The sequence below is a fragment of the Saccopteryx leptura genome, chromosome 5 (genome assembly GCF_036850995.1).
Source record: "Saccopteryx leptura isolate mSacLep1 chromosome 5, mSacLep1_pri_phased_curated, whole genome shotgun sequence".
Classification (NCBI taxonomy): Eukaryota; Metazoa; Chordata; class Mammalia; order Chiroptera; family Emballonuridae; genus Saccopteryx; species Saccopteryx leptura.
The window spans coordinates 204,137,373-204,165,020 of NC_089507.1; the positions used below are offsets into that span (position 1 = coordinate 204,137,373).

The 27,648-nt window shown below is 44.0% G+C and overlaps 1 protein-coding gene across 1 annotated transcript; it reads left to right on the forward strand.

The window, feature by feature from the left end:
• Positions 1-263: 263 nt before the first annotated feature.
• Positions 264-26,094, forward strand: ZNF334 (zinc finger protein 334). The gene is given in 10 exon segments (XM_066386605.1): positions 264-314; positions 5,605-5,694; positions 7,777-8,086; positions 8,304-8,341; positions 8,343-8,959; positions 8,961-9,052; positions 9,055-9,104; positions 9,317-9,503; positions 9,506-9,963; positions 25,987-26,094. Coding segments are annotated over 10 exon segments (2,001 nt in total).
• The last annotated feature ends 1,554 nt before the right edge of the window (positions 26,095-27,648 follow it).

Below are 27,648 nucleotides of genomic sequence, written 5' to 3' on the forward strand. Positions count from 1 at the left end.
GGGTGGTTAATTCCAAGAGACAATGGACCTGGGCTGAAGACTACAGTTATTTGAATTTACCCCCTCCAGCCAGGCCCACATTTCCCTGACCACCCGTCTTGTGAGGAAAGAAGGTGGGCACACCATGGGCAGGACTCCCACGGGGGAGACCCCCACTCTCCCCAGGAACACCTACTTCCGCTGCAGGGCAGAGATCTGAGACACAAGCAGGCTTGGTGTTTGCTTGCTCAAAAGCAATTCCTGATCCTTCCGCCCTGAGTAACATGACCGCGCCCGCCCGGCCAGAGGCTGTGAAGAACTGTCGGTCAGTGAAGGTGAGGGTCAGCTTTCAAAAGAGAGAGTAAGCTGGACTGCGCATGGTCGGCACTTGCAGGCTTCCTGGGAAGAGGAAATCCTGAGGGAGTCATCAGCATAGGGTTAAGTACAAGGTTTCTGAGACAGAGTGCCAGGGTTCAAAGCCTGGCTCTACTGTATTCCTTTAACTTTCTCCCCCTCAACTTCCTTTGTAAAATAGGAGTAATAATAATTCCTACATCTTTATTTTTAAGAATAAATGGGGTTAATGTATGAAAAGTACTTAGAATAATACCATTACAGAGTAAGCACTGTACAACTTTTGTCAGTATCATTAACCTTATTATACCTGGATTATTATCTCAAGGAGCACCAGGGTCCCCTGACTCTGAATCCCAAGCCACTGTTAGGTCCACCGTGTCCAAGTTAAGTTAAAACAAGTTACTTAATAAAAGGTCCTTTGGAGACACTGAAACCAAAAGAGAACAAATCCCTTTCCTTAAAAAAAAATGGATTTCCTTAAAGGACAGCTATTCCGGTTGTCAGAGGTTCCTACGAGTTCTTGAACCTCAAGGAGTTAAAAATATAAGTAGAAAAGTGGTGAGCAGATTTCCATCAGATTTTTGTTGTTGGATCACCTTTTACATTTTTAATGGAAATATTCAAAACTTACAAAAGTAAAAAAATAACTTTCATAAACTTGTCACAGCTTCAGCAGTTTCAATATACGGACCGTTTTATTTCACCTGTACTCTCTCTTGCCCCAATGTGCGCGCGCGTGCACACGCACACACACACACATACACACACACACACACACACACATACACACACACACTTCTCCCTGTCTACCTTCCCCTACTGGATTATTTTAAAGTAAATTCCAGACATCAAAACATTCAGAATGTAATATGTAATAATGGATCAAAGGTGTGGCATGTTGTCCTTGCTCTGCTATGATTGGTTTAATTGGGTCTTTCTTCGTTGGACTTTGCCTTGTTTTATATTTGTCTGCTACTGAATCGAAGGACCAACAAGAAAAATATTTATCCAATGAAAAGCTTGCTTCTCTTTGCCCCTCATGGTCAGGTCGGGGTTATCAGAGTCCCCTGGGCATACCTGCCCTTTCTGAGGGGTTGGAGACATTCTCCCACAGTACGGCTCTTTGTCAGCTAGTATGTCAGCCTCTAGGCAAGTGCCATGAGGACCTTCAAGAGAGACTATCGTTCTCATGATATCTTTTCTCCTTTTCTTTCTCCAGTTCTGCCTTCATGGTTCTCTAAACGTTTCCAGGAGCAGAAGACAATAAGCACATCTGAGGTGAGTCATTTACTTATTCCCAATTGTGTGTGTGTGTGTGAAATGTAAGAGCTCCTTTGCATTTTTAGTAGCCACACTTTCTTGTCAATTGTTTTTCTCTCTTTTTTTTTTTCATTTCCTGACCTTTCTTCTGGTTATTATTTTCCTTTCTTTTCTTATTCTTCAGTGGTTGCAAAGGTCTACATTTTTTTTTCTAATCTATGGCTGGTCACCTTTGATGTGTTTAACACAGATGTAAACATAGTTTCTACCAATGCCAGGAATTGTTTTTATAGTATCATCTAAATAAGATATACTCCTCTCTCATCTCAGATTTTGTGGACATCAGCTAAGGTTTTACTTTGTTTATTCTTTTACATAATATCATTTGGGGGAGTCTTTGTTAACAATTGCATTACACCTTCTAGCTACTTGGATAACAATTATTTAAGTTTTATTATCCATTTTCTTGTTATTTTTGTTGTCCCAAGTCTGAAGACACAGTGACAAAATAATAACAATTGGTCAGTTATAACATTACCTACAGTTTGTTCTCGTCACTGTTAACTTCCTTACCTGGAGTAGCTCATATAACTGACAACAACATTATGAGGTAGGTAGTTTTATTATGCCCTTTTTATGGAAGGTGTAAGTAATAGATTTAAGTAACTTTTCAGAGCTCCTAGCTGGAATAGTTCTAAGGATACATCATTAGATATTTGGCCAGATGGAGACCTTGAGTCCACGTCCACTGCAAGCTTTTTGTCCATTGTTGGTAGTAAGTTATCATCGGCTTGTGTTCCAACTTGCTCAAGAACTCGTAATGGGAGATCTCTTCGGTGTAAGGTTGCTGGATAAGATACCGGGTATATAAGATAAACCAAGATATATCCTGTATGAAAAAACTTATTTGTTGCTTTTCTGAAGTTCAAATTTAATTGTGTGCCCTGTATTTTTATTTAATATTAAAAATTGCATTTATTGGGGTGACACTGGTTAATAAAATTATATAGGTTTCAGGTGTACAATTCTATCATATATCATCTGTGTATTGTACTGTGGGTTCGCCTTCCCAAATCACCTTTTTACCGTCTCCTGCCTCTCCCAACCCTCTTCCCTCTGCTAATCAGCATACTGTTGTCTGTGACTAGGAGTTTGTTTGTTTGTTTGTATCGCTTAATCCCATCACCTTTGTCACCCAGCCCCGCAACCCCCCTCCCCTCTAACAGCCCTCAGTCTGTTCTGTGTATCTATGAGTCTGTTTCTACTTTGTTTGTTAGTTCATTGTGTTCATTAGAGTCCACACATGAGTGAAATCATATGGTACTTGTCTTTCTCTGACTGGCTGGTTTCACTGAGCATAATAGGAAATCTGGGAACCTACTTAGGAGAGAGGGTGCCAGGTGCCCTGTGCTGACCACTGGGGCTGGCCGTCCTGGCGCCTCCAGAGGGCCAGCCCTCCGCTGTCTTCAGCGGCCGATGGTAGGACCCCTCTCCAGGCCGCCCGTTGTTGAACTGACGAGGCCTCCGGAGCGTCACCCTCAATCAATGAGCGGCTTCTCCTCCAAATTCTCAAGAATCCTCAGGTTTGGTTCCCACAACATGTATCTTTGTGAAAAAATAAATAAAAACTTTGCTTATATACTTCTATAAATAACTTTAAAGAAACAGGTTTCCTGTTGCGTTATCCCGATGTGCTCTTCCCTTTCCCAGCCTGTGAGCCACCCGCAGACAGCCCTCTCCGCGTCCCCAGGAACCGGTTCCCCAGCCCTTCTGTCTGTCTGTCCACGGCTTCTGGGTGTCCTGTCTTCTTCCTCAGATTCTGGTGAGTTTTGCTAGGGGCCTCTGGGCTTTCACAGAATGGCTGTGTGGTTATTGCCTTTGGGGTCTGGGTATCAGAAAGTGCCTTTATTACGCCCATTACAGGAGAGATTGGTTGCTTATATGATTCGGGTCCAAAACCTTTTCCTTCAGAGAATAATGAGAAAAGATCATCTCCAGGTCTCCTGGCATTTGGAGAGACTGGGTGAGGCCGAGTGGCAGTTTGATTCTAATTTTTTGTGGGCAACCTGTTTTTTTTCTCCTTCCTGCAAGTTTTTCTTTTATCCTCGGGTTTTAGATACTTTGTCAGGCAGTGTCTGCTGGTTTGTTCTTTTTTCAAGCTGTGTGCTTGGTAATTGGATGGATCCTATTAAGATGAGGACTCATGTACTCAGGGATGTTTTCAGTTACTTCTGTGACTTTTTCCCCCCTCCCTCCAGCGTCTTTTTCTTGTCACCCAGAAATCCCACGAGACTGCCAGTGCCTCTGCCGATGGGTCATCTGGGTTCTTTTACTCTTCTTTCATCATTTCCGTTTCTCTGTGGTTTTGTTCTGTGTGTCAAGAGATGTGCTCATTTTTCTCACCTGTATAGTTTTGTTTTCAAGCCTTCTCCTGAGAGTATTTTCTGTTGTCATGACTCAGCAACAAAATATTTAGTGTCTATGGACTTTTTCTTTTTTTTTTTTCATATTCAACTTTTCTCGTTCCATGGAAGTAAGACTGTGATATTAGTCTGAGAACACCAGTGTGAATTCTTCAAAGTTATTCTTGGTCCTGGCCAGTTGGCTCAGTGGATAGAGCGTTGGCTTGGCATATAGACATCCCGGGTTTGATCCCCAGTCAGGGAACACAAGAGAAGCAACCATCTGCTTCTCCCTCTCTCGCTTCACCTTCTCGCCCTCTTCCCCTCCCGCAGCCAGTGGCGCGGTTGGTCCTAGTGTCGACCCCAGATAGGAGTTGCTGGGTGGATCCCAGTCGGGGTACAGGTGGGAGTCTGTCTCACTATCTTTCCTCCTCTCACATTGAAGAAAAAAGTTATTCTCTTTAATGTCTGAATTAAACTTGTTTTCATAGTCTTCAATCTATTCATCTTGGTACTTACCTTTCAGGCGATTGCTTTTTATTGACATTAATTTATATAACAGTCTTCATGTACGTTCCTGAGACTTATTTTTCAGATTGTTGTCTGTCTGTCCACTTGTAAGCCTATTTTTGTTTTCTATGTGAATAGAAAAGGAGAAAGCTCATGTCAGTTTAGATAACTGATGTGTTACTTGGCAACTCAAGGTCTGTTTCCTTGGCGAGCTTTTTGCTTGAACGCAAGGACCGACTTGGGGTCTTCCACGTGAGTTGTTGGGACATGTGTGTGGACAGGCTTCTCTTTAGGCTGCGCAGAGCCGGGCGGAGCTTGATGGGGCCCCCCCTCCCCTGCCCAAGGGGGCAGCGCCTTACCCGACGGCACAGTCTGTTCCCCTAGAGTTGCCTTAAAAGCAAAGCTGTGACCCATGGCAGGACTAAGTGCAGTCCTCTGCTTGTCTCCTGGGTTGCAAAGTTCCTGCAGACTCCTGGGGACAGTTCCCTGCTTTTTACAGGGACCCGCACTCCTGAGTGTTGACCCTCAGCTAACCCCCGTGGGGGAGGGAGCCGCCCTAGGAGAGGACAGTCCTGCAGAGACCCGCGCTCCCTCTCCTGCAGCCCCGTGCCCACTTCAGCTCCCTGTTGCCGCTGCCCCTGAGCTGGGAGGTCTCCCCAGGCTCTGAACAGAGCCTGAGACTTGGCCACACCGCACGTTTGTATCAAGGGGCGAGCACATGCTTCCACTCCCTCCTCCTCTACGTCTTCAGAAACCGGGCAGACATCCTCCCAAGCTGCCGCCCTCCTCCCCAGCTCGCCTGTCCTGATAGACACATCAGTGCTGGGACATCTCTCCCGGCGGCAGTTTCCGAGGCGAGGGAGATGACTGCGTGTGCGTGGGCACCCAGCCCATTACAGCCACTGCAGAGTGTCACTTACTCTCGAAATTGTCACCACCAGGGGCTTCTGAGACACTCTTCGTTGATTTGACAGCTGCTTGCTGAGGACCGCTGTGGGCCCGGACTGGGACAGCCGCTGCAGACACGGCCGCTGACCCCGCTCCCTGTTCCTTCTCAGTCTCCAGGGCCCGCTCTCCTTGCACTGCTGTCCCCCAGGCTGTGTCCTTGGTCCCCAGGTTCTTTGTGAGCGAGTTCCCTGTGCGTCTGGCTGGCACAGACGGAATCCACTTGCGCTTAGGAAACAGTGTTAGAACATCTTGCACAGACGGAATCCACTTGCAGTATTTACCACAGATGGGATGTGAAACAGTGAGGGGGTCTTTTTTAAACGAGGGGAAAGCAGCGCTGCCCTGAAGGAAGCCCAGGCACTGCGCGGAGCTCAGGGTGGAATGTGCGCTGACTCGGGAGGAGGATGAGAGTGGGTGTGTGGTTGGAAACGCACAGCACATGGAATGAAATACCGGGCGTGAGAGAAGCCGCCAGTACTGCAGACTTGTGGGGTGATAATTTGATCGTGTATTGAGAATTGAGCCGTATGAAACTAGTATAATAACCTCTAAGTGTAAACATTCAACATCAAGTTTTCCTTGCGGGCAGACCGACTCTATTTATCCGCTATGGAAAACGCGTAAGATCTTTTGCACGTAATTGATGTTACTGCATAAAATGAGACTAGCAGAAGACAACAATAATTACCCATGGCCCAAAATTTTAAAGATGAAAATTAACAAAGGTCCTAGGATCAAGGTGAGTAGCCAGGTATTTGAGTTCTCCCAGAAGAGAGAAGTCAGAGAGGAAGAAAACGCGATATAAAAGTGGAATTAAAAATTAGCATTGTGACTGGACACCATCAGTTGGTAAAGCACATCAGCAGTCTGAACATGGGAAAAATAGAGTTGTCAGTCAGGACCGATCACTGCCGGTTAACTCTGATAGAACCAATGAGAGCACCAGTGATCAGAGCCCAGCGGTGAGCCTGTCCAGTGGCAAGCATGGCCTGTCCTCGTGTGTATTTTCACATTCTCTTTGGACATTGTTTTTCCAACATCCCAGCTAAATGGAGAGCTGGAGCCAGAACTATAGGACTGACCTGCAGACCAGAGGAAATGCACGAGTTCATAATTTTCACTGTGAGTTGGCGCACAGAATGGAAAAGAGTGGGGAGAGATTGGAAGCATGTAGACTAGTAAGGATCCTACTGCAGTAATTCAAGTGCAAGGGAGAGGGGGTAAGGTTCTCGTCTTTCATCTGACCCCAGACTTAATATATGATCTGATACTTCCCTCAATCACCTTCCTGTCTCCCTGCCTCCCGACTCACCGTCCCTTATCTTTGCCCCTTTCTTTGACTGTCTTCCATCCTGGGATCAGTTCTTTTCTTGACATCTATTTTTCTCAATTTGCCATTCCTTATTTCAAGTTATCTACCTATTTTGAGGTCATATTTGTAACAAGCCAAAACTAATCGTATTAATTTTCAGTTTTCTCTCTTTTTCTATTATATAAGGTCTACTGGAAAGTTCTGTCCGTTTTTGGAATAAAACAAAATACAGATTTTTCTTACCGTCAATAAACTTTATTAAATAATACATTTCCACACCAATCCTATCTTCCGAATATGGTCCGAAATGGTTTTCTGAGCTGAATTAAGCCTTTCTGTGATCTCCAATGTTGTCAGAAAAGGATCTTGCTCCAACATGGTCTTAACAACATTGTCATCGATCAAAGATGGTCGCCCAGAATGTGGCTTATCAGAAAGGTCGAAATCACCTGTTTCAAATTTTTCAAACCATCTTCTGCATGTCCTATCAGAAACTGTACCTTCACCAAACACTTTCAATAAATTTCTACATGCTTCTGTAGCATTTCTTCCTTGTTGAAATTCGTATACAATACAGTGGCGTAAATGAACTTTATCAGTAGCCATGGGTACACTATCACGTCACACATAAGACTAACATGAATCAACTTTGTTTTAGTTAATTTGCTATGTCAGTATGTATACAATGTATGTATACTTAATGATTAAGTGATAAAAATAGAGAGGCACACATGCGCCAAATAAACATGTGCTTACGTGTCGAAACTTGTGATAGAAACGGAGAGAACTTTCCAGTAGACCTTATAGTATGTGTTTCTGTCTTTGTTTTCATATTACCAAACCAAAAGAGAAGAAGAAATATTTGCTTAGGAGTGACTTCATCCCGGGAGACTAGGTCTAAAACCTGAGAGTCAACTCAACATAGGGCATGTGTGTGCAACCCCATTCCTTAAGAAATGTATTAGGATATATAATGTAGGTTAATTTTTAGTATTTCTACAAGTCCAGGAAGTCAACAACATGGAATAGAGAAGCCAAAGAGATGAAGAGAAATATTCGAGGCAAGCTTTAGTCGGCAACAGAACACTGACTAAGGAAAGCAGTAAAACCTTAGGAGAAGAATTTAACATGGCCGCCAACCCAGTGCCTTCACGAAAAATATCCCGTAAACGTGACTCATTTGGAACAGGCTTGAAAGGTGTTTCAGAATTAATTATTAGTAACAGAATCCACATAATAAAAACACCTGATGATTTCCGTGGATGTGGCTTCCTTGATCCGATGCATGAGAAACCTCATCCAGTGAACACGATCAAAAGAAGAAATCCGCCTGACCTGTGGTGGCGCAGTGGATAAAACATCGACCTGGAATACCTGAGGTCACTGGTTCGAAACCCTGGGCTTGCCTGGTCAAGGCACATATGGGAGTTGATGCTTCCAGCTCCTCCCCACCTTCTCTCTCTCTGTCTCTCTCCTCTCTCTCTCTCTCTCTCTCTCTCTCTCTGTCTCTCCCTCTCCTCTCTAAAAAAAAAATTAAAATAAAAAAAAAAAGAAATCCCACAGTCATGATGATGAATGACTTCACTCAGTATCAGAAGAATTCAGCTATGGAGCAACTTCTGAAATACAATAATTGCGAGAAAGCCTTTCACAAAAAAGCAGCCTTTGTTACACATACTAGAACTCAGACGGGAGGGAAACCCTGAGAAGGTAATAAACACAGAACAGCCTTCAAGCAAAAGTTCAAGTTCAGTGCTTGTCTGAGACCCTCATGGACAGATTCAAAACGTGCGCATCAGAGAAGTCACACGGGGGAGAAACACTCTGAATGTAAGGAATTGGGGAAACTCGCTAGCGAGAAGTCAAACCTTATTCAACATCAGAGAATGCACTCAGAAGGAGAACCCGGTGAGTCTGACGAAAGCGAGGAAGCCTTGTGGAAGTCAGGCCACTCTCAAAATGAGAGCACCCACACCAGAGAGACGACCTCTGACTCTAACAAATGCGAGAGATCCTTCCATGAAAAGCCATGCCTTCCTCAACATCAGAAATGTCACGCAACAGAAAAGCCCGGTGAGCATGGTAACAGTGAGAAAGCCATAAAGAAGTCACACCTCATTCAAAACGGGAGAATTAACACAGAAGGGGAAAGCTTTGAAGATGGTAAATGTGAGAAACCTTCTGCAAGAAGTTAAAACTCAACATCAGAGAACACATCTGAGGAAAAGAATGAACGAATGTAATGAGAGTGGGAGGGGCTTCAGTGGTCAGTCAGACCTCAGAGCGGTCACAAAGGAAAGAAAACCTATGACTGTAACAGATGTGGAAAAGGCTTCCTTAAAAAAAACATACCTTGCCTGACCTGTGGTGGTGCAGTGGATAAAGCGTCAACCTGGAAACACTGAGGTTGCCAGTTCAAAACCCTGGCTTGCCTGGTCAAGGTATATATGGGAGTTGATGCTTCCTGCTCCTCCCCCTTCTCTCTCTCTCTCTCTCTCTCTCTCACTATCTCCCCCCTCCTCTGTAAAATAAATAAAAACAAAACAAAACAAAAAAAACATACCTTACACAACATCAGAGCATGCACACAGGAAAAGAACCCTATGAATGTAATGAATGTGGAAAGTCCTTCTTTGTGAAGTCCAACCTCACTGAACATTAGAGAACTCACACAGGAGAAAAACCTTACGAATGTAACGAATGTGGGAAATCCTTCTGCCAGAAGTCAGCCCTCACCAGCACCAGAGAACTCACACAGGAGAGAAACCGTATAAATGTAGAGAATGTGGGAAAACCTTCTGTGTGAAATCAAACCTTACTCCACATCAGAGGACCCACACAGGAAAGAAACCGTATAAATGTAATGAATGCTGGAGATCTTTCTGTGTGAAATCCAACCTTGTCATGCACCAGAGAACTCATACAGGAGAGAAACCCTGCAGATGTCCGGAATGTGGGAAAACCTTCTATGAAAAGTCAGCACTCACAAAACATCAGAGAATTCACACAGGGGAAAAACCCTATGAATACAATGAATGTAGAAAAACTGTCAGCCAGAGGTCAGCCCGTACCAAACATCAAAGAAAAACACACAAGAAGAAAACTCCTATCAACGTTGTCCATGTGCAGAAGAAGCCTGCGTCTACAAGTCAAACCTATGGAACTCCAGCAGATTTGCAGGAGTTGTCCACTCGTGTAGGGAAGTCTTTATCAATAGATTATAGCTCATTGGAACTAGAGGGTTAATATAGGAGTGAAACCCTCTGAATACAAGGAAATGAAAACTTTCAACAAGTATTCAGAGATGTTGGGGGGGGGGTGCACCACTTTAAGGAATATGAATTAAAATGTCCTTGTAGAAATACTGTTTAACTAGAAAGTTGTATTTCAGATGTAACACCAAACTTATTACAGAATAGATAACAGAAAATGTTCAGTTTTTAATAGAATGTGAAATGTGTGGCTTTTGTAAAAGCATGAATTATTGAAGTTATTGACACAACAGCATTAAATTTTTATGTGAAGACTTTGTAAAGTATATTGGGCTATATATAGGTATATAGTACATGAGTATGCTATGTAATAGGAAGTATGTGTATGTTGAATTTTCATATTAGAACCCACACTGTCTCTGAATCTCAACGATACAGAGTACATTGTAAGTGAAAATCGAGCAGTCCCATAACCAGTGACCCGACGATCCTACTTCTAGACACTTACACTAAACACCAGCTCTCCTCTGGGCATCTTAAGAGGTGTTTGCAAATATTTGAATGGTTTGGTTGTCACTGTGACTGAGGAGGCCCACTGGTGTAAACGCCCTGCAGTGTGTGGGAAGGGACAGGACGATGGGGCTCGTCCAGAGTGCCATGGCTCCATCACAGAGAAGCGCCACCCCAGAAAGACTTGTACATCTTCCACCACACACATGGCCAAAATTTTCATTGCAACGTTGCAATCATTTTTGTAATAATTTTTTTAAAAGGCAGAAAGCAATAAATGTCCTTAATGATAGACTTGGTAAATAAATGTCAGTGTGGAGATACGGTGGGAATAATATACACCAGTGAAAATGAGTTAATCCCAGCTAAACACATCAAGATTGAAAATATAGATACCATGTCATTACATTTATATAAAGTTCAAGAACAAAGAATTCAGCAGTGTATCATTTAGGGGTATGTGTATAAGAAGTAAAACTACAAAGAAAAAGAAACAAGTGGAGAATTAGTGACAATTTAGGATAGCAATTACATCTGTGGAAGAAGAAGAGGCTTACATTTATTTTTTATGATTGATTTTAGAGAGGAAGGGAGAGACAGAGAGAGAAACATTGCTTTTGTTCCACTTATTTATGTGTTCATTGGTTGATTTTTGTATGTGCCCTCACTGGGGCTTGAACTCACAACCTTGGAGCATTGGGATGATGCTGCGACCAGCTTAGCTACCCAGCCAGAGCCAGAAGGGGCTTACCTTTAGAGAGTAATAAAGCACTAATCCTATTCACGAGAACTCCACCCTCATGAGCTAACGGCCTCCCAAAGGCCCACCGCCTAGTACTATCACATTGAGATTTAGAATTTCAACATGAATTGTGGGGAACAGTCAGTTCATCACAACTATAATGTTTTCCAGTATTATCATTCTCAACTTTGTATGTCAATGTACAAGGCAGTCGGTCCGTCCTTAGAGGCCAAAGGTGATGATCTGGAAAAGAAAAAGTGGCAAATAAAAGAAAAAGCACAGTGTGTATCTTTAAGAGATTGAATTTTCTCACCTGGACCCGATGACACCCCTCTGCTTAGACTGTGTCCTTGCAGACACCCTGAAGTAGGACTTCTCTTATGGATTCTATCCACTTCCAGCCCCCTCAGCTCAGTTGCCCCCAAACCTCCTACCGTCCCACAGTCCTGACTATCTCTGCAGAGGTTAATGCTGCAAGTTTTGCACACTCAACAGAAGGATCAAGAATTGCTTCTGTGCCTGACCTGTGGTGGCGCAGTGGATAAAGCGTTGACCTGGAATGCTGAGGTTGTCGGTTCAAAACCCTGGGCTTGCCCGGTCAAGGCACATATGGGAGTTGAAGCTTCCTGCTCCTCCCCCCTTCTCTCTCTCTCTCTCTCTCTCCTCTAAAATGAATAAATAAGAATTGCTTCCAGCCTTGCTCCCTGCCTTTTCCCAGAGCACCAGTAAATCGTCTCATTTCAGTGTGTGCCCTCCTTTTGGATTTTTATTCCTGAAATTTCCTTCTAATGCGTAAAAACCATTGTATTCAGGTGGAGCTGGTATCTGGGCCCCAAGCACATCTAAGGATGGAACCTTCACCCTGGTAACCAGTCTCTGTCTCTCATGGCACCCACTGGTCCCTGGAATGTCCAGCCCGGCTCTGGTCAAACCAGGGTCCCTAAAAACAAGAACAGGCTGGAGAGTCCACGAGCCATCCTAGAGCTGCAGGAATGCGGCTTGGCCTCAAACTCCAAAGAGACACCAAGAAGTCCCAGGCCTAGAAAGCAGGAGTCCATTTTAATTCACTGTTTACTTCCTGGGATCAGGAAGGGCATTTCATCGGGCTGAAAACTGAGGAACTCAAAGTCGCTAAAAGTATGCACCTAGGTTTTAGATAGTGTGATATATTAGAAAAGCATGAAATTTGAGGGGAAGTAGGTCTGGGATTTAATCCCAGCACTTACAGATACTTTTTGATGTTGGAGGACTTATTTCACTTTTCTGAGCATTATATTCTGAGTTCTTTTATATTTATTAAAATTATTTTGTTGTTTTTTAAATAAGGCAATGATACTGACCTTGCAGAAGATATCAGGGCTCATTGAGCTATTTAATTAAGAGAACCTAACAAGGTGCCTTTTGTAGCAGCAGTAGTAGCAGCTGTTGTTGTAATAATGGCTTCTAATAGGATTTTGTTAATACGACAAGCACTGATGTAAAGGTGGATCTTTATGCCAGATCACATTTACTCTTTAAGACAGGCCTATGAGGTAAGTTCTCTTTCCATGTCCATTTTAAAGATGAGGAAAACAAGGCTTATCGATGTTTCTTGAAATTACTATAGTTACCAGGGAAGCCAAGTAGCAGACGCTGGCATTGAAACCAGATCTCTCTGGCTCCATCGTTAGTTCTGCAGAGGTCCTTTTTAACCCACTTTTCCAATTTGATTTCACTACTGCTTTCTTCTGATTTATATTTTCCATTATATTTTTTCCCATTCTTTTACTTTGAACCCGCCTGTATAATTTTATTCAAAATGAGTTTCTTATTAACAGCATATAGTAGGGTCATGTTTTTAAATGCACAATGTCAATCTCTGTCTTTTAATGGGTGTTTTTAGACCATTTATATTTAATGTGGATTTTTAAGTCTGCCATTTTATTTTTTGTTAGTTTCTGTTGGTTATTGTTTTCTAAATTTCTGTTTTCTTTATCCTGCCTTCCTGTGGATTAGTTGAACAGTTTTAGAATTCCATTTTATTTACATGTAGTGTTTTTGAATGTATCTCTCTGTATAACTTTTTAATAAGTGTTGTATTTTCAAAACTTATCACAGTATCCTAACGTAAAATTCCCACAAAAGGAGACTGCAGGCCCAGATTTCACTTCAGAATTCTAACAAATGTTTAAAGGAGAAATAACACCAGTTCTACCTGCTTTCTCCCAGAAAAACAAGAAAACAAACACTTCCCAATATTATAAAGCTAGTATGCAATGATACCAAAACCAAAAATATTTTTAAATAGTGTAAAGAATATATAGATTAATATTTTTCATGACTATAGGCATACTAATACTTAACAAAAAAATTAGCATATAGAATTACTTGTTATAAGAAAAGACATGAATATATAAAAAGAAGTATATATCATGGGGGTCACTGCAAGGATGTGAGGCTGGTTCAATATTTGAATTCAATCAAGCTGAAGAAGAAATGATCTTTGGTTGCTATCCCATAATCATATCAACCAATGAAAAAAAGTAAATTGACCAGAGTTATTTGCAATTCGTGGAAAAAAAAACTTTCAGAAAAATAGGAATAGAGGGGAACTTGATAAAGAATGTCTATAAAATCCTACAGCTAACATTATTCTAAATGGTGAAAGACAGAGTGCTTCTCCCCTAAGATCGGGAACAAGGCAAGAGATGTCACCTCTCATATCCAGCACAGTGCTGGAAGTTCTGACCAGTGCGATAAGGCAAGTAAACAAAATAAAAGCATATGCATCAGAAAATAAGGAATAAACTGTCCTGTTTGTAGGTGATGTGATGATTGAATAGAAAAATTCCAAATAATCTACAAAAAGAAAATAAAAAACAGAAAGAGAAACCTCCTCCTAGAATTAACAAGTGAGTTCAACAAGATCTAAAGATACTAGGTAAACATACAAAATTCAATTGTATTTCTATATACCAGCAATGAACAAATGGGCACCAATATTTAAAATACAATAGCATTTTAAGTGGCTTGAAAATTATATAATTAGATGGAAATCTAACAAAACCTGTATAGAACTTGCATGCTGAAAACCACACAATGCTGATCAAATAAGATCTAAAAAAATAGATCAACCCACCCTGTTCCTGGATTGGAAAACTCAAAACAATGAAGATGTCAGTTCTGCCTGTATTATTGGTATCTAGATTTAATGCAATTCCTATCAAGTTTATGCAGGATCCTTTTTTTGTAAATATAGGCAAGATAATTCTAAAGTTTATATGGAAAGAGAAAGAGACTAGAAGAGCCTAACCAATTTTGAAAACAAAGAATAAAGTGGGTCAATTTGCTGATTTGAAGGTTTATTATAAAACTGCAATAATCAAGACTGTGTGGTATTAATGGGTAGATAGACACAAGATCAGTGGAACATACTAGAGAACCCAGAAAAAGACCCACACAAATATTACCAACTGATTTTTTTTTTTTTTTTACAAAAGTGCAAAAGCAATTTAATGAAGGAAAAATATGTTTCAATAAATGGTGCTGGAGCAACTGACATCTATAGATAAGTAAATGAACCTTGATCTCTAGAGGGAAGAAAATAAGATTTGGATTTGGACAAATCTGACTTTGAATGCCAGCTTTGCCATTTATCACTGTGTGGTTTTGACTCGGTTATTAAACCTTGCTGAGCCTCAAACCCAAGCCTAGTGCTCATCAACGCACATTACAGATGCTGGAGAGATAGGTCAATGAATGGGCTACGTTTAATTGATTGAGGTAGTTTCCCAAAATGGCCAGCAGAGGGCACTAATTGCCTATGAAAAACTCCACCACTTCTTTGCTCTGAAAGCTTCCTGCCTTCCAAAAACGCCTTTCTCATTTCAGCCACCCATCTCCATTAATCCACAGTAATGCACAGTGCTGGTCAAACATTTTTCATAGTTATGTGTGTTATTATGTTTCCGTCAAAGAGTCAGATCAGATCATGTTAATTATAATACCACTATTTACTTGCCTGCTTTAATTTTTTTTCTTATGGAACAGGCATGCATTCTCAATAGGGGCAATATTGGATGGACCTAAGAGGGTTAAAATTGGTAGTGGGTCCCCCCCCAAAAAAACTTAGATATTACAGTGTTTTATGGCCCTCAAAGTACCACAGAACATAAACAGATATACAGTATACCTATGGTATTAAAATGTTATGGGGAGGGAAGCAATCAGGAAAAAGTATTTAGAAAGTCTCCCCGCAAGCAGGGTGTTGCTTTAACTTAAACCTAAAATCCAGTGTTTCCCTCTAATCATCCCCACAAGTTTCCTGTGCACCTTCTTTTTTTGTTGTTGTTTATTTTTAAAACGCTTTTTCTTTTTTTTTTGTATTTTTTTTGTATTTTTTTTTTGTATTTTTCTGAAGCTAGAAACGGGGAGAGACAGTCAGACAGACTCCCGCATGCACCCGACCGGGATCCACCCGGCACGCCCACCAGGGGCGACGCTCTGCCCACCAGGGGGCGATGCTCTGCCCCTCCGGGGCGTCGCTCCGCTGCAACCAGAGCCACTCTAGCGCCTGGGGCAGAGGCCAAGGAGCCATCCCCAGCGCCTGGGCCATCTTTGCTCCAATGGAGCATTGGCTGCAGGAGGGGAAGAGAGAGACAGAGAGGAAGGAGGGGGTGGGGGTGGAGAAGCAAATGGGTGCTTCTCCTATGTGCCCTGGCCGGGAATCGAACCCGGGTCCCCCGCACGCCAGGCCGACGCTCTACCGCTGAGCCAACTGGCCAGGGCTTCCTGTGCATCTTCATACTGACTCCATCCCATTTCTCTCCTCTTCATCCCCAAGCAACCACTGGCCTGCCCTGTGTCACTGTAGATCAGTGTGCATTTTCTAGAGACTGTCACAAAATTGGAATCTAACGCTCTGTGCTCTCATTTCTGGCTTCCTTCGCTCAGTGCAGTTATTTTTAGATTCATCCAGGTTGTTGGGTGTTTCCACAGTCTATTCCTTTCTGCGGCTGAGTAGTATTCCTGTGTAAGGACTTACCACAGTGTGTCCATTTATTCACTTGTTAATGGATGTGTGGGTTGTGTTCAGTTTGAGGTTATCATGAATAAAGCCACTATGTGTATTCACGTCCAGGTTTTTGAATGGACATGTTTTCATTTCTCTCGAGTAAATACCTGGGAATAAAATGACTGGGTCCTGTGTTCCTCTTTATAACAAAGGAGCTGGTTAAAGTCCGTTTCCCCAGGCAATGGGACCCCTCTCCCGTGTGTCTGGGAGGGGCCACCTTGGTTCAAAAGGAGCCCGCAGGGGAGACTTCTGAAGCAATGCCGGCTACCCCCACCCGCCCTCTGGAGAGTAAGGAATCAACAACCACATCCAACTATGCCAACAGGATTTTCTGCAACCTCCCTCCCTAGAAAGCACACACACACATGCACACACACCTCACCTCTGCGTGGAAGAGCACACCTGCCGTATGACCTAGCAGCCCCGTGGGCTAGAGGGTAAGATGCTCCGTGTCGTTTAGGTCGAGTCTCAGTGGGTTCTGGAGCCGGGGCGTGTCCTCTGCTGCAGAGAATCACACACCTTTCTGTAAGGTGTGTGCTGCTCGGCCCGGGGAGGCACGGAGCACCTGACCACGGGAGAACGAATAGCCATACAGCCTGAACTATCCACCGTGAGTTGGATTCTGTCAAATCAATCAACGCATCGATCGCGTGGACCCAGCAGCATGCCAGGATGGAAGCGGTACATCCGGGACTGAGCAGCGGAGGACCGGATGTCAGGACGCGGCATGAACAAGCATCCAGACCCCATTCCATCCACTTCTTGTTGCCTCTCCCTCTGCTTTACACCATCGGCTGAATGCGGGGGAAGAGGGGCCCCTCGTGACCAGTCGACCGAGGGGGACGAAGCCTGAGCGTGGTATAAGGATGTGTTGCCCGGTTTTGATGATAAGTGGACATGGCTGTCCATCGTGACCTCATACTGAGAATGGCATGGTACCGGGGAGGGCTCAGAGCCCTCGGGAAGGAGGGTTGGGGTCAACCACAAAGAAAGCCCCTGTGCCCAGGAGGTGCTAAGGGGGAAGAGACTCTAGGAGGGACAGTAGAGAGAGCTTTTCTGGGCAGCTGCCCAGCTCTGTGCCACCTACCTACTTACCTCTTGTCACACAAGGAAAAATATATTTCATGTGTCCAAACCTCTGTGATTCAGGTTTCTGTGGCGTGCAGTTCTTACTAATCCAGTCCAGTATTCCTAACGACAGCAGATGCCTGGGTTTCGTTCTTTAATCCTATTTAACAGACTTTGGTTTTAATAAGACAATTCAGCCCATTTGAAATTAGTATAAAATGGATACACTCTATTTTATTCCTTCCATTTTAGTCCAGGCTTACTATTTCCTTTTCTTTGTTATTTCTCCTTTTTTCTTTCTTTTTCTTTTTCTTTTGGCTGGCTTGATACACAGTCCTTTATTATCTCTTTCTTTTTCTTTCATATCTGGGTGTTCTATAGAATAGCATTTGCCTTTCCTTTTTAATATTCAGAATAAAATACATAATCACAATGATATCATCTCCCATTATATAAAAATACCATCTACTTCTCCACATTAAGATGATCCATTTATAATACTTTTACATCTCTGCGTTCCCAACCCCCACAAAGATGTAAATGCTTTTATTCCCCATCTCCCCGAGTACCAGACTGAGAGCCTTCAGTACTTAGAGTCCCATATTATCAGCCTTTCCCCCAAGATTTCTCTCCTTTTCCCTCAGAAGTCTGTAGTTCCTGATGTGTATAGTTCTCACATCATCGTTTGCTTCCTGTGCTGCAGATGAAAAATCCGTGTTTGCTCCCAGTGTCACAGAGAAGTAGTCCAAGGCCAGCCGCACTGTTTGTCTTTATAAGTGCCTTATTTTCCCCTCTCTGGAAGCTGACGGAGATCTCTAACTATATATACCGTATTTCCCCATGAATAAGACGCTCCCACATGTAAGACACACCTTAATTTTGGGGCCTGAAATTTGAAAAAAAAAAATTGTATTACATAAAGTTATTGAACTCAAGTTCTAGTCATCATAAAATTCATACAACTCCTCATCACTGTCTTCATATATCACCTCGTCCTCAGTTCCATTTATGGCGTTTGAAACGCCACACTTCCACAACCACTGAATAAGACGCACCCAGTTTTTAGACCCCACATTTTTCGGAAGAAAAGTCTGTCTTATACATGGAAAAATAGCTGATTTATATTTATACTATTTATATTTACACTTAGAGTTCAGTCCTTTTTTACAGAACATGCCTAAAGGTGAGTATTATAGTTTGTAACTGCTGTTTGAAACTCAGTAAACCCTTCAGATCTTCAGATTGAGACTTTACTGAAAAAATTTCAGGGAAAATTTCCTCCACTATTTTTTTTTTTTTGTATTTTACTGAAGTGAGAAGCGGGAGGCAGTCAGACAGACTCCCACATGTGCCTGACCGGGATCCACCCAGCATGCCCACCAGGGGGCGATGCTCTGCCCATCTGGGGTGTGGCTCTGTTGCAACCGGAGCCATTCTAGCGCCTGAGGCAGAGGCCATGGAGCCATCCTCAGCGCCTGGGCCAACTTTGCTCCAATGGAGCCTCGGCTGCGGGAGGGGAAGAGAGAGACAGAGAGGAAGGAGAGGGGGAGGGGTGGAGAAGGAGATGGGCGCTTCTCCTGTGTGCTCTGGCCGGGAATCGAACCCGGGACTCCTGCACGCCAGGCCGACGCTCTACCACTGAGCAAACTGGCGAGGGCTCCACTATTTTGTTTAATTTTTGCTTGACTTAACAGTTTCTCCATTTCATGAATTTCCATCATTGTAGTAATAGTAATAATAAAAACTCCAATACTGAGTAATTCAAATATACAAGGATTTGGTCACCTGCATCATTCCCTTGAACCTCTTTTATTTCACTTCTCATAATTTCCATCTCTTTGAATTTAAAAAATGTTTTCCCATTGATTTGAGAGAGAGAGAGAGAAACAGCAGTTCATTGTTCCAGTTAGTTGTGTGTTCAGTGGTTGCTTTTGTATGTGCCCTGACCGGGGATTGAACCCGCCACCTTGGTGCCCCAGGACAATGCTCCATCGATTGAGCCACCCAGCCAGGGCCTCCATCTCTGAATTTTTGATTTGTGTTTTGCTGTATCTCTCCATTTGGTATTCCAGGTCAGGTTTCAACAAGGACCATCCTCTCCCTCCATCTCCTGAGTATTTTAGTCTGAACGTGAGATTTTCCTTCAATCCGGAATGTGTGTGTAGCAGTGAGTGAGTGTGCACACTGCGCTTGGAGCTCCTTAGGTGTAGTTTTCGTCATCGATTTCCGCTCAGGCTGACCTCTCTCTCCTCCAATAGGTTTGTACTTGCTGTTCTCTGGGATATGCCAGTTATTTCTCTTCTCACTTCTGGGTCCCCTCGGGCACCCAGCATTTTCTCTACTGGATCCCTGGATTCACGGTCAGCTGCTGGGGACCTACAGCAGAGTCCCTTTGCTGAGTAAGGGACAGCCCAGCTGTCTTCATGCTTCTGGGTCAGCGGCACTCTAGCTGGTAAGTCATTGGTTCCAGAAGGACTCCCTCTGCTCCCTTCTCCTCAGCTGGCATTTTCTAGGGAAGAGGGGATTCAATACGTTTGTTCACCCACTCAGCTTTCTGAGCTCCAGAGCAGCGAGCCCAAGGAACACTCATGTGGGCAGGTGCAGCCTCTCCCGCAGGAGGTCCTGGGATTCCTATAAGTCAGGTGTTTCTGGGCTTCACCGCCTTCCTTCTGACATTCACTCCCGAGCCTGCGCCTCTGGCTCCCGAGCTCTCTCCCGACCTAGAGCTGGAAAGTTGCTCGGCCACCTCCCTCCTTCTGGACCTCGGAGACGCACTAGGTCAGGGGTCGGGAACCTATGGCTTGTGAGCCAGATGTGGCTCTTTTGATGGCTGCATCTGGCTCGCCAACAAATCTTTTTTTTTTTTTTCTTTTCATTTTTCTGAAGCTGGAAACAGGGAGAGACAGTCAGACAGACTCCCGCATGCGCCCGACCGGGATCCACCCGGCACGCCCACCAGGGGCGACGCTCTGCCCCTCCGGGGGGTCGCTCTGCCGCGACCAGAGCCACTCTAGCGCCTGGGGCAGAGGCCACAGAGCCATCCCCAGTGCCCGGGCCATCTTTGCTCCAATGGAGCCTTGGCTGCAGGAGGGGAAGAGAGAGACAGAGAGGAAAGCGCGGCGGAGAGGTGGAGAAGCAAATGGGCGCTTCTCCTGTGTGCCCTGGCCGGGAATCGAACCCAGGTCCTCCGCACGCTAGGCTGACACTCTACCGCTGAGCCAACCGGCCAGGGCTGCCAACAAATCTTTAATAAAAAAAATAATAATGTAAAAATATAAAACATTCTCACATGTTACAATCCATTCATTTCCTACCGCTCATGTTCATGGTTGCGGGTGGCTGGAGCCAATCACAGCTGTCCTCTGGGACAACACCAAATTTTTATTGGATAATGCATAAAGTACATGGGTCGTTGTATGGCTCTCATGGAATTACATTTTAAAATATGTGCCGTTCATGCCTCAGCCAAAAAGGTTCCCGACCCCTGCACTAGATTTTGCTTTTTCCCTAAACATTCTTCTTGAGAAACAGAAAAAGAACAAGAAAATAAGCCAGGGTTGGGAGGCAGAAGTAGGAAGAAAGAATTCATTGAGATAGGAGATGAGCCTGACCAGGCGGTGGCGCAGTGGATAGAGCGTCGAACTGGGACACGGAAGTCCCAGGTTCAAGACCCCAAGGTCGCCAGCTTGAGTGCAGGCTCATCTGGTTTGAGCAAAAACTCACCAGCTTGGACCCAAGGTCGCTGGCTCGAGCAAGGGGTCACTCAGTCTGCTGTAGCCCCATGGTCAAGGCACATATGAGAAAATAATCAATGAACAACTAAGGTGCCGCAACAAAGAATTGATGTTTCTCATCTCTCTCTCTTCCAACCTGCTGTCCGTCCCTATTTGTCTCTCTCTCTGTCTCTGTCACAGAAAAAAAAAAAAAAAAAGATAGAAGATGATATTTTAGAAATAGTAGGAAAAAATAAATCTAAAATCCCTTTCATTGACGGTAGGAAAGCCCAATATATCAATCTGAGCTCTGTACTGCATTCTATATTGCAGCAGAAGCTGATCCTGATGATTAAGCAGAAAACAAGTTTCTTAAAGAAATACTGTACTGAGTTACTCTCAATGTTGGTTAGCACTGAGAAACCAGACTCAAGGTTAATTGATCCCCCAAACCATACCCAGTGCTGCCTGATGAAGGAACTGCCACTGTTGTCACCACCGCCCCCCACCCCGCCAGGACCTTGACCTTGAAGCCACTGTTGGGAACGCCACCATCAAAGCTCATTGCCTGTGCCACCTGGGCCTACGAACTCCATGCGGAAACTCCATGCAGATCCTGACTCCCTATGGAGCTCCCTTCCCGTTCATTCCACGAAGGTCAAATACAGAGTCTTCACAGGGAGGGAGGCTGGGAATTTGAGTTCTGATTAATTTCACCAAATATAAAAGAGCTATTCAAAATTTGATGGGAAGTGATGAATAAGACAGATGTCTATGATAAGCAATAAAGTAGATAAACCCCTCAAGAGGCAGATAAAAGATAAGTAGAGAGAACAAAATGTTTAAGAAATAGTTCTGGCACAACTGATTATCTGGAAGAGTGCTGTTTGATAGAAATATAATGGAAGCTGTGTACACAATTAAAATTGTTCTAGTACCAGCCCTGGCCAGTTGGCTCAGTGGTAGAGTGTTGGCCCAGCATGTGTTGGCCCAGGTTCTATTCCCAGTCAGCGCACTCAAGAGAAGTGCCCATCTGCTTCTCCTCTCTTCCCCCTCTTGTTTCCCTCCCTCTCTCTCACTCTTTCTCTTTCTCTCTTCCCCTCCTGCAGCTGCGGTTCAATTGAAGTGAGTTGGCCCTGGGCACTGAGGATGGCTCCATGGCCTCTGCCTCAGATGCTAACAAGAGCTTGGTTGCTGAGCAACAGAGCAACACCCCAAATGGGCAGAGCATCGCCCCCTAGAGGGCTTGCCTGGTGGATCCCAGTCCCTGTGCATGCAGGAGTCTATTTCTGCCTTCCCTCCTCTCACTGAATAAATAAATAAATAAATAGATAGATAAATAAATAAGTTGTGCTAGTAGCTACATTAGGAGAAAAAGTAAAGAAAAAATATGTGAAGTTAATGTTTATGCTTTATTTAATCCACTGTATCAAAAATATTATGATTTCAACAGGTAATCGATACAAAAGTCATTAATGGGACATTTTACTTTTTTTGTGTGTTAAGTCTTAGAAATGCAGTGTGTGTTTTAAACTTACAGCCCATTTTTGGTTCAGAGCAGTTCGATTTCCAGTGGTCAATAGCCACGTATGGCTCGAGGCTGCCATATTGGGTAGTGGCGAGATGGAAGAAATAAAATTGTCATTTAAACAAAAATTAATCTCAGCTGAATCAAAGACGTAAGTCTAAAAACCAAACCCATTGAGGTCTTAGAAGAAAACACACACCACTATTGGTGCCTAGCACCCCAGGAGATACTCCTGCCAGCCTGCAGTAGGAGGTGGGGAAAGGGTTCAGATCTCCCATCTAGAAAGAGCTTTTTCAAATTAGTATCAGGATCAAAATGGTCAGGAGCTATCACTAGACTGTTCAAAGAAGAACAAATCCAAATGCAGAGTAAATCTGAAAAGATGTTCAGCTTTCCTGGGAGTCAGGGAGACACAGATGAAATAATAATGAAATATCACTGCATTCACATCAGACTAGCAAATCGGGAGTGTGGTAACACCTGCAACAGGCAGGGAGGCGACGGTCTTCACCACATCGCAGTACTTACGACCTTGTTGGAGGTCTGACGGCATATATCGAAATGAATCAACCCCATATATTCTTTGACCCAGCAGTCCCATGCCTGAGAACCCAGCCCATAGAAATAAAAGCACTGGAATGCATGGAGATATTTATGTCAACAGTGGTCATGGCTGCAATAAAACCCTAAAAACCAAATGCTACACCCATCGGGAGAATGGCTGAATAAATCGTGCTACGTCTATACCGTGGCCTGTGTGTTGTAAAGCCATTGACAAAGAATGTCTTAAAGGACTAGGTACTAACCGGAGGGGCCTCCCCTCCTCCATCTCTGCAAGAGGCAGAGAGATGTATAACCTGTGTTCCGTTTGTGTGAGAGACAGAGAACTCCATTTAGGTGTTATATATTTACATCTTCTTTTATGAGCCGAAAGGAAGAGACAGAAGGATATAGTTACTCTGCAGGCAGGGTTACCTGGCAGGGGGAGAAGCAGGTGGTACAGATGAAAAAATGGGAAGGGGAGGGAAGGAAAATACGAGAATAGGAGAGAAGTGAAAAGCGGGGAGGGGTAAAAGAAATAGCTGTTATTTCAAATAAGGATGATTTTTTGCAATGTTATCATGTGTGTTGGAGAGGGCAGACAGTTAGTTGTCCTGTATAAATCTGTTCAATAAAGCTTACTCGTCACAGTATTCAAACCCTCCAGAGTCCTAACCGGTGTATTCAGGTTTCCCACAAAGCTGTGGATTGCTTGTTTTCTTGTCTAATTCTATCAGTTTTAGTATCATACCTTGACCCTATGTTACTAGGTATAGGCAAGCATAGAGTCTGAACTTATTGGTAGGTTGAATATTTTATCAATATATGTACTTGTTGTTTAATGCCATACTGATTATTTTGGCCTTGAAGTCCATTTTCCCGGTTGCTAAAATGGCGTGGACCATTGCTTCTCCTTTGCTGGCACTGGCCTGGTGTTCCTTTTTCTATATCAGTTTCACCCTTTATTACTCCGTTTTTGCTGCTCTTATAAAGAAGCATATACACTGACTTTTTTTTTTACTATATTCAAGTCTCTATCTCTTCACAGGAAGTTTAATATTTTCATATTTATTGTGATTATTGAGCTATTTGCACATTTCTTTTAATAATTACTTCCTATAAGTTACAGAGGCCTTGTAACCAGGTCCTCTTGATATAAAATCTCTTGTATTTCTGAAGTTCCAAGGAATGTCTTGAATTATTGCCTGTCCTTCCTCTGTTTTCTTCTCTCTTTCTGTAGCTCACATAAGCAGCGAGTCGAAGTTTTGTATCCGCCCCTCTTGTCTCTGAGCACTTTGTTCAGACTCTCCATCTATTTATTCTTTTGCACTGCATTCTGGGAGAATTCCTTAGTTTGATCTTCTGGTTCACTAATGAACTTTTTTTTGATCCATTTTGATATTCAACCCACCTATTGAGATTTTTTTATTTTAAAAAGAATTATTTTTATTTGAAAAGAGAATCAGAGTTGGTCATTTTTAAAACCTTTGGATGCTTTTAAAGAAATGGATAAAATAGGCTCTTTCATTTGTCCAAGATATTAGTGATACCCAGTCGATAGTCTGGTTCTGTTTGCTCCCTTAGCTCGGGTTCATTATCCGTTCGACAGGAATAATAATACATACCACTCAGTGTCACTGGGATGATTAGAGTTAGCATAACATGATGCCTGGCATGTAGTGCACTAAGGTACCTCTATGGTGAATAGACAAAGAAAATAGTAAATAGAGGACACCTGGCCCAGGCACAGTGAGCATTCATTAAGTGGAAGTGTATTACCATTACTATCGTTATCATCACTATTAGTATTCGCGGAGACCATGACATTCAAGGATTTTACATTCTTGGTTTCAATATGAAAACACCACCCCACACACACCCAGATCCGGGCCATGGGCTGCTTTCTGACTTTGCGGAGGCACCCGTTTGAACTACGAGTTCCCAGGCTGGTGAGTGGGAGGGGGATGTGCCCAGCATCTGTCTCCCAAAATGGCGTTCTGTTCCGATTTGATATAGGAAGCCAGTTAACCCTCACACCACCATCTGAGAGGCAGGTGGCATTGCCCCAGTTTTATAGGTTAATACCACTGAGGAAGCTACAAACTCTAGTCACAAGGCTGTGGTTCAGAAATCTGGGCAAGGTAGTCAGACAGATGGAGGTTCTGACTCAAGAAATGGGGTTTCTGAGCCTCAGTTTCATCTTCTGTATAATGGGCCTCATGGTTGCCTCTTTTGTCAGTTCGTTTGAAATGCTACTTACCACTCTTCCTTCAAAGCAAGTACAAGGGTTAGCACCATTTAGGGTGAACTCTCACCACATTCCACCACTTCCTCTGTCCCTTCTGTCACCAAGGGCATCAGGCTTCGCTGGGGAGTGAGCTAATTGTGTGTGCCTCTGCCCCCACCACCAGAGATGGAGCGACTGGAGAGAAGTCACGAGGCGACAATAGGATGACTTCCCAAAATCTTAGCAATAAGCCTGCCCTCTGATAACTCAATGATAAACAAAACCACCAGTATTGGGATGGGAACAGACATCTAGAGTGTCACCCATGTGGTGATTAAGCTGTGGTCTCTCAGCTCCAAACCACCTTTCCACCCCCTGCTTTGTGATGAGGAGCTGGGCGTCTGAGAACTGCCCGGTGGCTTTGCCAGCAGCTTGGTCCCAGTCTCTGTTCATGGGGATCCACGCGGGAAGCTGCAAGCCTGGAGCAGGGGAAGGACTGGCTCCTTCCCGTCTCCATGGGAACCCTGAGCGTCACCCCAGCATCACTGCTCTACCTTGGTCATGGTGGTTTCCTCCTGTATCACCTGGTGACTCTGTTCACAGGCCCCCTCCCCTGCATTGGCAGATAACCTCCTCGTGCCCCTGCAGACCCCCAGGTGGGCTCCTCACAGGTCCTCCTCTGAGCTCAGAACCTCAGCACAAGCTGGCCAGCGAGCCCTCCTCCGAGGACTGAGTTGCAGGAACCTTGGGTACTGTCCTGCAACTGTCCTGGTTAAACTGTCTAAGTTTTAATAATTCCAATGCCTATCCTCTGCTTCTTCAGCCTTAGAAACGGTGGGTAGATGTTTCCGGAAGTCATAACTCGGACCTGAGAGTCCTTTGGTCCTCTTTTAGATACCTGCTTAACAACTTGATCTCTAGTGGACAATTCTTGATATTGATATTTCTTTCAAATACCTGATGTGGTTTCTCTCCAGACCGGTCCCAGATAGTCCATTCCTTTGGACGAGATGATACTGTACACCTCAATGAAGGCATGAAATCTCCAGAGGAAGACGGTGTCCTTCAAAAGGGGTTGGTCAGCCATGGAAGTCTGGACCAGCCAGAGTCAGCAGCACAAACCCCAGCAGGACATCCTCAGTGACAAGAGGACAAACCATCATCATCTCTAGCTTCTGATCACAGCAACTAAGAGATCTTTTTGCAAAATGCAAATCAAATCGTGTCATTGCCCTGCTTACAGCTCTCTAACCATCTGCCTGGAACACCCTACCCTTCACCCTTCACCTGGAAAATTCCTGTTCAACATAAGCATCTCCTCCAGATGGTGTTCTCTCCCAGCCGGACCTCCAAGGCCAGGCCTTCTGGCAAGAGTGGGCCTTCATTTCTCTAGGATGGCTGCCTCAGCTTCTCAACAAATGGGCAGGTGCTCCGGACAAACCAGGCCAGTTACATAAAACTCAGGGAGGTGTCTGTAGGAGCGTGGGAGCCCCCCAGTCCCCACTCAGGCTCTGATCTCTCGGGCTGGGCTTACAATTAGAGGGATGAAGGCAAGGGACGGTGAGACAGAGGCGCCCTGAGTCAGCAAGGCCACCTCTCTTTTCCCTATCACACTTCCCCAACACACACACACACACACATGCACGCACAGGTACGTGCACACACGGAGCTTTACGTGTTGGAAGATGACCTCCTAGGCCAGCAGAAGGCGCTAGTCTCACATAGGAGGCTTGAGCAACCCTCTGCTGGGGTTGACAGCTGACTGCTCCCCAGGGTCTCCCAGTCCCCCTCCATCTATCCCCCCCCCCCACTCACACAAATACACAATAAGCTCCAGTTCCTGGAAGAACGATCTTCGCAAATTAAGTTATGGTGAGTTATGCGAACCCCCAACCTGCAAACGCCCATGCTAGACTGGCTGTCTGCCTCCTGCCCTTTGCTTCCCACTTAAAGAACCAAGTCACCGTGAATTTTCTTAATGATACTTTATGCGCCTGTGTTAGTCATTTTTCTTCTCTTATCCTGTTGTAGGCAGAGAGTTGTCTTAACGGAGACAGCACGATGTTGCAGAAAAGACTCAGGCTTTGAAATTAGACAGAACTGGATTTGAATAGTGGCTTTGCCACTGCACCAAATAGACCTGGGAAAACATCTCGACCTTTCTGTGGCTGTTTCCTCATTTGTATAATAAAGGTAATAATAGTATGTACCATATAGGAATGTGAGGATCAAATGAGATAAATCATGTAAAGACCTTAGCAGGAAGTCTCATATCTATCCAGCCTTA